At 35.5% G+C, this 10,087-nt stretch overlaps 1 protein-coding gene across 3 annotated transcripts in view; it reads left to right on the plus strand.

Moving 5' to 3' along the window:
- The window catches only part of RIMS2 (regulating synaptic membrane exocytosis 2), a 409,515-nt gene that overhangs the window by 57,232 nt on the left and 342,196 nt on the right, over positions 1 to 10,087 (plus strand). For 2 of the 3 annotated variants that reach the window (XM_009323094.1, XM_009323096.1), the window contains exon 1: positions 1,613 to 2,195. The exons of the other annotated variant lie outside the window; for it this stretch is intronic. In XM_009323094.1, the coding sequence (XP_009321369.1) occupies positions 2,074 to 2,195 (122 nt within the window). In that variant the 5' untranslated portion in view covers positions 1,613 to 2,073. Of the gene's footprint in view, positions 1 to 1,612; positions 2,196 to 10,087 lie in introns of those variants that run through there. 3 annotated transcript variants of the gene reach the window in all.

Raw genomic sequence — 10,087 nt, forward strand, 5'->3', positions numbered from 1 at the left:
TGATATAATTGAAATATATGATAAAATATTGGTCTTGTACCTACCCCATGGTCTACATTGTCTCCAAACTGTTAGGTGGTGCATATGAGACTGATAATTTTTTTAATAACTTGAATCATTTGTAACAAGATGATTCTGTTTCTTGCAGCAGATACAAGGGCAAATTTTCTTATATTACAAACATGAATTCCCTGTAATGTAGGCAAGGTCGTTACCGAGTATTAAGTTTTCATTTTATTATAGCAAGATAGCCATAAATACTCATTAGCTCCTCAGGATCTCAACATTTACCAGCTTTGCCATACCTATAGCCTAGTACTTCTTACCATAAGTTGTTATACATTTCTCAAATACAAATGTTTCCATAATGCACAGTATATTATAGGCATAAATGCAGATATTAAAAACTATTTTGTGTAGTATTTTGTAGGATTTCACATGACTTTTGGGAACAGTTTTATTAGCAGATATTTTCTTGATTCTCTTTTTTGAAATATTTAACATGGGTGTTAGTAGGAAGTCTTCTCTATCTCTTTTAGAGGGGCCTGCAGATGAATTTGTTCCTATTTCTTTTTTTCTTTGAAAATCTGAGTTGTAGCTGCCATCCTTCTGGCCAAAGAAACCTGGATGGGTACTCCCTTCTGAGCACATCAATACAACACTTTAATTAGCTGGAAGGTTGCTTATTCCCATATCTTCTGGGATTAAAATCGCTTTCAGTGGAAGAGCTTTAATAATGGCCCTCATTTTATGTTGGTTTATTTGGAGATTTTGTAATTAGTGCTAAGATGTTAAAAGCTGTGGATAGAAAATGAGGTATTCTAAGGAAAATCTTTTTAATTGTTATTTTTCAATTTGACAATGATAGAATATATTCTGTAATGTTATGTAATGTCATCCTCTGGCATTGAAAGAAAAGAGGAAAAATACGTTCTGTAGTCAGGGATACTTATTTTCTGTACATTTAATGCCATTCACCATACATATTATGCTGCAGAATCTCACTGTGTTCCGTTAGATGACTGATTCTGCTTCTTGCTCTTTGACTTCCTATCCTGTATGTGTACCGGAGATGCAGGCTCCTAAGACAGTGGGTTTTCCTGGAAGTAGGCAGGTATAGAGCACCCAGAGAAGTGATTGATTTTGCTTGGTTCCCTTACGGCTGATTCTGTGCAATAAACTTTTAAAAGAGGCTGAAGACTTCTAATTTTGAAATTAGTGTATATATAATGCAGTCAGTCCTTCTAGTGATTTTTCAAGTTTGTGTGATAAATCATTGCCGTGGTGCTGTATGTACAGTACCTAACAGAGCAGTTACGTATAGAATGTATATATACTGTTTGCTTCAGCCATTAATTGATATTACATTTAAATGTTTGCAATGAAAAACCTGTTATCTCGTGTAAGGTACAGTATAGCTTTTCAGATATGAGACAAAAGGTCTATTATTACTCTCTCAGTGGTACATATTGTTTATTATATGAAGAATATTTTTAGAGTGGTCTTTCTGTCCTGTAAAGCTGCCTTTACATTAAAAAAAAAAAAGACCTACATACACAGTCACTGATGTTAGTCATTCTTACAGGGGAGGGAAGGAGGAGGGGAAGATGCAGAAATCCTCCTCCTCTTAGACAGTAGTAACAGTGTGAGGATGCCTTGTCCTCATTTTTTTTACTTCTGAGATTTTATTGCTGGCAGCCAGATGTGCTGAAACTCCTGACGACAGCATCTATTCACTGCGTGTTTTTAATAGGCTTAGAGAAATATGAGTAGAGTACATGAAAGCAGCTCAGCTTCACACTTCAGCTGGGAATGCCCAAAAAGCTTACTGCTGTTTAGAATTCTTGCTACAGTCAGGAGAAAGCCGCACGGGTACTAAATCTTCTACGACCGAATTAGAAGAATAATGACTGTACAATTAACTATCAGCCCCTGCTCATTTAGGCACAGTTTTTACAGAGATCAGGAGAAATATGGAACTTGATTGGCATGTTTGCATTTGATGGTGTGTGCAAAATAGATGACTTTTAAGACAGGTGGTGAAGAAAAATAGAAGGGAAGGAAAGAGAGAAAATGCAATTTGAGACACTGCGCCAGGTCTGCAATTCTGTTTTATCTCATTTTCATGGGGTTTTCTCATCCCCTCCAAATATTTTACAAAATGATCTTTTTGGACAAACGTTGAGCAACACTAGGTGAGTAGAAAAGAAACATTTTTGCCTTACCATTTCTGTGCTTATGCTGATAGTAATCTATTTGCATGTTTTTCAGTGGGGTACTTGCACTCTTAGATATTAGTATTTTTATGGTAGCAGTGAGTCTCTTCTGTTGGTGTTTTTATGTTTTATGTAAGGATTTAAATGAGAACTCAATCTGCAGAAATAAAGCCAGCAAAGGCAGAATAAAATATTTAAGATGGTTGTGTATCTTTAAAATACATTAGCTACCATTAGAAGCTAGCATTATTAGCTGTAATCCTTAAAGCATATTAAATATTCATAAACAAATTTGTCTGGGAAAATGATTTCTATGTGGATGTGGCAGTGAAAGGATTAAATGCTCAAAAATGTGTCTGTTTAACCATACATAATTTGGTGGAAGATGTAAATTAGTAGTCCTGCATACCATTTGCAAAATAGGTAGAAAGCAGTTTCTTATTTTTAGAAGACTTAGATTCTGTGTGCGATGCTTTTCAATAATCTTTTTAACTGGCCTGATGAGTGGATCAGTGGATGCTTTGCAGCAGGTCAGTCAGCGCTGTAGGCTATCCTTTTATGAATAGCTATTGTTTTGTGGGAATTAGAAATGATAGGGAGAAGTTGTTGTTTATTGGTGTGAGATGGTTATTAAATAGGTTTCTTAGGATTTTTTTTGGGGGGTAAACTGGATGAATAATGACTCATTTTTGTGGCATTACTCAGTAAACATGCTATAATACTGATGTTTAGAACTTTTTCATACTGCTATTAAATATTAACAGTAAAAATGATTAAGAATGTTATCTAAAAGAGCATGAGTGCAGATCAGGGAGAAAAAGAATCCTGTAGTTTTTTATAAAGATAGTGCACTGATGGAAACATTCTGGAAAAAGCGTGGAAGTAATATTGCAGAGACTATATCCAGCATTTTAATCTTCTTCTCTGTATCTGTGGGAGAAATCCCTTTTAAATGGGACATTATTTCTTAAATACAGTGATATTTGCACTTAATACTTCAGAAAACTGTTATAATTTTATTTCCCAGAATATTATTGTAAGGACTCTCTCCCTTACTGCTGGTGTTTCCTTTATAAATATTTTACTATTTATTTAATGTTACTGTTTTCAAGTTTTGATACCTTGGTTATGAATTTCTTATTAGGCATGCAAAATTATGGAGGTAGCTTTAGTAATCATAATCACCTTAGCGAATTAAGATTTTTTTTAGGTCTATATGAAATCTGTAGTCAATGAGATTTTTCTAACATCTTTGGTGTACTGTGAAGTCTTTGAAGCTCTACAAAATGGAGCAATAATTTATGTATTATCAGCTGTGATTGTAAAACAGTGCATATGTTGTCCAAGTGCATAGTTTCAGGCCTGCAGCAACCAACAAAGCCCTTAGCAACTGTTCTAATCAGCTACAAACCTGATAGTCCTGATTCTCTGGATCTGCTTTTGCAGATCAAAGTGCATGCTTTTTGCACATCAAGGTGCATGCTTTTTGTTAATTTTTTTACAGATGCATGTGCATGGTGCTTTTAGGCATGTATTTTGCTTGTAAGTCTCTGACAAAAGCTGCATATGGTATCGGTTTCAAATCAAAAGACATCAGAGAATTATTTCATTGCATTTGCTGTGCCTGAGATTTGGAATTATATTTATTCTAGAAGACTGGCAAACAAGAAAGGATGGTTAGGCAACCCAGCCTCCTACCTAGTATGTGCTGTCTTATTTAGGATGAGAATATTTCTACATTTATAAAGAGCAATGTCGTGTTTTTCTAGGTAGCAATGCTTTTGGCCTCAAGAAAACTGTACGATTTTTCAACAACATGCAGCAGTAATCATGAGAGACTAAGTCATGCTTTCTGTGTCTTCTGAAGTTAAAGTTAGTTGAAAGTTATTTAAGGTTATCGAGTAAAAAGGTTCTGTCTTCTGAATAAGTATCAGTATTTTAAATTTGATCTTGATAAAAGGGCTTTGAAGAAGTCATCATTGAATAGACACTAAAAATCTTGCTGACATTTACTTTGCAGGCTAGTCCTTTTTGTTGTCTTACTGATTAAAAAATTTCTATTTTATTTTTTCCAATTAAATCAATGTAGTATATATTTTAGGTAGATTTTTCACTTAAAGCTTTGCACAATTAATGTAATGCACTTGCTAAAAACTAATTGTTCACGCATTAAGAGTTAATGTTTCAGAAATGTGGTAGGGAAAACAAAAATACCTCTAGCATGTAAAAGAGTCTGCTTTGATGAGGTGTAATGTGGTCTGTCGCTTCGGACTTTGAAGTTAAACATTCCGTCAGACTAAAAAGAGATGATCCTTTTTCTTTTTAAGGTTTTTCTTTCTGCTTTTACATCTAAAAAGTAAAAGTCAGAGTCCAGAAAGATAACTGCTGGCATTAAGCACAGAATGATTAACTGCTGTTTACACAAAGTAATAATGTGAAGAAAACAGGTTAATGCATACTAATAGTATAGTAGGTAATGGAGTATAAAACAGAAAGTCATAGGGAACTAGGTAGTATGGATATAACTGTAACTGAAAATACATTCCTATTAATTTTCACATGATCTGTTCTTGGAGTTCTTCAGTTCTTCTGAAAGTTTAGATACGCTGTGATTTTGTTGCAGGAAAGCCAGTTATATCGGCCTTTGCTTTCTGATATTATACCAAACATTAGCAGGAATAGATATTGAACTGTTTTTTATCATTTCACATAGAAACCTTACATGACTTGGGTTTTTATTTGCATATTTTTTGTGTTTCAGTAGCTGATGTGAGAGGACCCAAATGATATTAAACTCCTCGTGAGTTAGATTGATGTTACAGTTTAAATGGGTTTCGTTATCCTCTGCTAACAGCTTCTGTTGGAGGAACGTTGCAGTATAGTTCTCTTATGCCAGCTACACGGCAACACTTTTCTGTAAGATGCTATTGTGAGTGTAAAAGAGACAGCTGGTTTACTGGGCCTTCCTCCTGGTCCTTCACGTCTCTGTCTGACATTACCAACTCCAGCCAGCTGAAGAAGTAAGAGCTATGACTTCAAAATTGTGTTTCACCTACGCCGGGGATTGTAGTGCTATTTCCTGTGTAATAGGTTACTTTCTATTGAAAAATGATTAGATTCCTCATGTCAGGAAGTCACAAGAATTGTTTTGCATTCTTAGCATTTGGCATGTAGCTGGTTTGTGGAATAAAGTCTTCACGTGTCTGGGAAAAGAAAGGATGGGAAAAGAAATCAGGAGACCTTTTCGGAAAACATACTAAGTGCTTACATTACATTCGAAGCAGCATCTAAAGGAGCTTCAGGTTTTTGAAGTTAAAAATTTTCTGATGACTTTCAGTGACACACTTTTCATTCAAATGACTGAAGACAATGAAATAAAGTTTTTAAATGTCTTTAAAAACCTTTAGTTATCAGGTAAGCTGGATGTTCTAATTGCCATTCTTCATTTAGAGTTTAGTGTAAAAATACCCTCCTGTCAGATGCTTTATTTGTAGCAGCATGCTTTGCGAAGTCACAGTTGCTTTGGGCAATATTCAGATTAACACATCACTGCATAATGGTGAGTATCCTTTGTGACTAAAATTGATACAAACTGTACAGAACAGTATCAGTCCAATTTTACCATTGCAGTATATATTAACAGCTTTTCTCTGAGAATGGAAAGCAGTGGATTTACCTAAACCTGTTTTCTCGCACAACATGTTATTTCTTTATTACAGCTATGTGAAAGTGAATTTGTTGTCTAGGTTGGCCACACAGGGGCATAAGATAACTAGTATATTCGGCCCAAAAATAGTACAAAGGTTGTTCACAAATTCTATGTACAGCAGAGATTTTGGTATGGTCCGTGTTTTGAAATTAGACGCACTCAGTTTGAAAAAGTAAACTGTATTTTTTTTTGTTAAATTAAACCCCAATATTTTTAAAGATTCTTAAGAGTTTGCACTTTTTCAATCCCTTGGTAAGCATCTTTTACATAAATACATTGATTTTCAAAAGGTTACTAAAGTACCTAATACGTTAGCCTATTCATGAAACCAGATGTTTACACAGAAAATATAATTTTAGCAGAAAAAGATTATTTATTTTCATTATTTAATTTTTTGTTTTGTTTCCTAATTATACATATGAGCTATTTACTAATGCTCTGTTTTATAATGAAGCCATCACATGATGTCAAGAATTACTGGCATAGACAATTATTATTTGTCATGGTGCAATTAATGATTACTTTGACATTGAAGGAAAAAGATTATTTTCTATTCCTTGTTGGGAAAAAATTTTGTAGAGATATTTCTATAGAATAGATCTGAGGTTTTTTTTTCCGAGTCTGTATCAGTTCAACAAATCAAGGGGTTTGCTATAATTCTAAGAGTATGTTGCATTTTCAAATATTGTTAGTCCAAGAGCCAAGGATAAAAACACACTGATGGCATTAGAACTGAGAATATATTGTCCATATTCTGACATACAATAGTGAATAATAACTGAAACTGCCTCTCCTCACTTTCAAAAACTAGCTTGTCTATAACTACCTTTAAAAATTTAGTTTGTTGGGATTTTCACGTCTGCTCCCTTTTTACCTCCATACTAGATTCACATAATCCTGTCTTAAATATTTTCCTGAAATTTGCAGCTGATGTGCTTTCTCAATTGAAAAACCATGCAATGTTGGAAAAAAATCCAGAACTTTTATTTGTATTCCTTCTACATATTTTTTCCTTAAGGATTTAAAGGCATAGCAAAGCTATTCCCCCCCCCCCGGGTTCTTAACTGTTTGCGTCTTGCATCAGACACAATCAGAATTCCAAAACTAAGCTAACACCAACCCTAGATGTCTATATTACTTCAGAGAGGTTATCCATGTCAAATGATCCTCTGTATTTTTTTCTTCCTAAAATTAGAAGCATAAGCCATATTCAGGCGAATCCCTATGCGAGCATATATATTTATAAAAATAAAAATACTTCTGTAAACACAAGGGGAAGACTGGCTGGGACAGCAAGTTGTATATAAAAGGCAGAGAGAGACACTTACAGCTGTACTTCCTAGTATTCCATGAAAGACAGCTCTTGAAACAAGAAGAAGAAAAAAACCTTTTTACTTCCTCCTCTTTCTGTAAGAAATTTAAAAAATTCCAATTTTTTTTTTACTACAAAAATAACCCCAAACCAACACACAAGCATGGGCAGACAGCAGGCATGAGGGAGCTCAGTGATGAATTTAGTGACCACGTTTGGTCTTTTTTGCACCTTTGCCATGCGTCCCTCTCACAGAGCACTCTATGTCCTCTTTGAGCTGTGGATAAGTATATCTAACACCATCCATCCTTTGCGCCTTGATTTGCTACTTTGGGAGAAAGTGGGACAAGTAGCATGAGTTTTTTAATCTCCTCATCTTTCTATTTCCCTTGGAGGAAGCAACTGAACGTACTAACTTGCCCCAAAGCTATTTCTTTCTGGAAAGAAATTCTGTATTCCATCCTGTCTTGGCAGCTGTTGGCTTTTGGGTTTGTTTTTTAAATCCCTATTTCTAGGAAAAACCATCCCTGTAACATTCTGTTACAGACATTTTCAGAGAGAGAAAAGTAAGAGATTTCCTTACAGAACCATTTCTCTTCCCGTCTCTTCCAGCTCTGGAGAGAGATACCTTCTGTTACTTCCACCTCAGTTGCTACAGATTTAATAAGGTGACATATGCTTCCTCCGTGAATCTCACAGAGCTGTGGATATTTGCAGCCATAACAGGTTTCTCTCTATTCTCATTGTGCATCAGCTGCTGTTATCTGATGATGGTAATAAAATCCTAGCTGGCATATGATCTTAACCTCCCACCAGGAAGAAAAATGAGGATGGGTCAGAGGTGGATAATTTATCTCAATTCAGATGGTATGTTAAATTGACAAATTTAAATCATTCTAAATTTGGAAATGATTAAACATGCCTTACAACTTGATTTTTTTTCCTCACCTGGCTGAGAGCAACAGAAATCTAAGCTATATTTGAGTTACCAAGTACAACATTTTTGATCAGAACATATAAAAAGAATCTCGTTCCATTCTTGAATAACTCAGATAATTCCTGTCATTCCTCAGAACATCCACATAAGATGTGGGTATTATCTTCTTTTTCTGGAAGAAGAAAAGGCAGAGGCCATGATATTAAAAAACTAGTGGTTTTGTGTACCCAGCTTGAGACATTTTAAAGAGATTTGTTCAATGACAAAAGCCCAGTAGTTTATGAAAACTGCACGTTCCAACACGGACACCCAGAAATCAAAGTTGCTAGTCATGACCCTTGATTAGGTAATAGATACATTTGGGGATAGATTGAGCTATGATGACTGAAACAATAACTAACCCCAGCTATCCATTTTACCCTTCTTCAGGGTGCTGTCACTCTGGTAAAGCTGGCATGAATGCTGTGCGAATCTGCTCCATACTGCCTCAGTTTAGAGTTTGGTATATTGGTATAAAGCAAAGTCAATGCCACACCGTTTGCTGTAGCTGGTCAGGTGCATATTCATAAATACTTCAGTTTCCCCACCTGTATGGTCAAAAACTCCTGGTGAAAGTCTTCACCAGTCCTGCTTTGCTCGGTACCGAGTATGTAAAAAAATGGTTAACAGCACTCATGCAGTCCCTCACCTTGTTTTCACTCCTTCCTTTATCCTTTTAGCTCTTTTTCCTTTGGGTCAGTAAGTTAAATTGCATGCACATTTATGGCACAATGTGCCTACTAATGGCATTATTCATTTACCAGGTAATCGTAATTATAATGCATTGTAGAAACATGGGGCTTTGAAAAGCAAAACTTTCCTTATCAGAACTGAGATATATCTTTGCGTTCCTTGATAGAGAAGTTTTGCCAGCTGTTCCTGCCACCATTACTGACTCACTGAAGCAGTGGAAGGGAAGAAGACCGCTTCTGTTGGTGCGGGCCCTGCCATTTCTTTATGTTTTTTTTCTCTTTTTGATCTTTTTGGCATAGTGTGATTCTGGGTAGGAAAGATAATTAGAATGGGAACCAAACCTATTTAAACCTCTACTATCACAAATTACGGGTGGACAGAATAGCACAAATTAAATTGGGAAGTTTGGCTGTGTATGTCTGGTTAAACTGGGGAGATGGAAGAGGACAGTATTGCAGCTGCACTGCTTCTTTCCTTTCAGGTGAGACAGGGCTGTCCTACCAGTCGCTAACTATGGACCTAGCATCCCTTTAGATTTCTCAGGAATATACTCTTGATTTTGCACTATAAAGGTAGAATGAAGGTTTACTCATAGAAAACACTATGTTTCGAAACAGTTCAAGAAAGATTGGTATCTGGGCCTCAGGTAATTTCCAAGGCTGTGAGAAAAGGAATGAAAAATATAATATCGGCCCCTGAAAAACTGTGAAATCCAAGATGAGTATTGGAGGTAACAGTATGATTTTAGCCTTGCCCTGAGACAAAAGCTTTGAAGCAGAAGTTGGAAGTATTTCAAGTCCTTGGCTTCCCTTCAGCATACGCTTTGCAATAGGGAGGCAAAGGCAGCTTTCTGGTAGCTTTTCTGTTTGTTTGTTTGTTTGTTTGTTTGTTTGTTTGTTTTGTTGGTTTTTTTTTTCCTTAAACTGACAAGAAATAATTATGAGAATGAGAAATGAAATAAAAATGTTGTGTATTGGAGAATTTTGTCCCAACTTTGGATGACAGGGATTACAGACTGAATTGCTGAAATATAACTTTTATTGGTTTTAGAATAAGAATTGGGTTGGATTTATCTTACAGAAGTCAGAGTGAATTTGCATTGTGTCTTTATTTATAAGATTGAAATTTATCTTGATCAACACACTTTATCTTCTTTTGACTTTATCTTCTTTTGAGCGGTT

The sequence above is a fragment of the Pygoscelis adeliae genome, unplaced genomic scaffold (genome assembly GCF_000699105.1).
Source record: "Pygoscelis adeliae isolate BGI_AS28 unplaced genomic scaffold, ASM69910v1 Scaffold174, whole genome shotgun sequence".
Taxonomy (NCBI): domain Eukaryota; kingdom Metazoa; phylum Chordata; class Aves; order Sphenisciformes; family Spheniscidae; genus Pygoscelis; species Pygoscelis adeliae.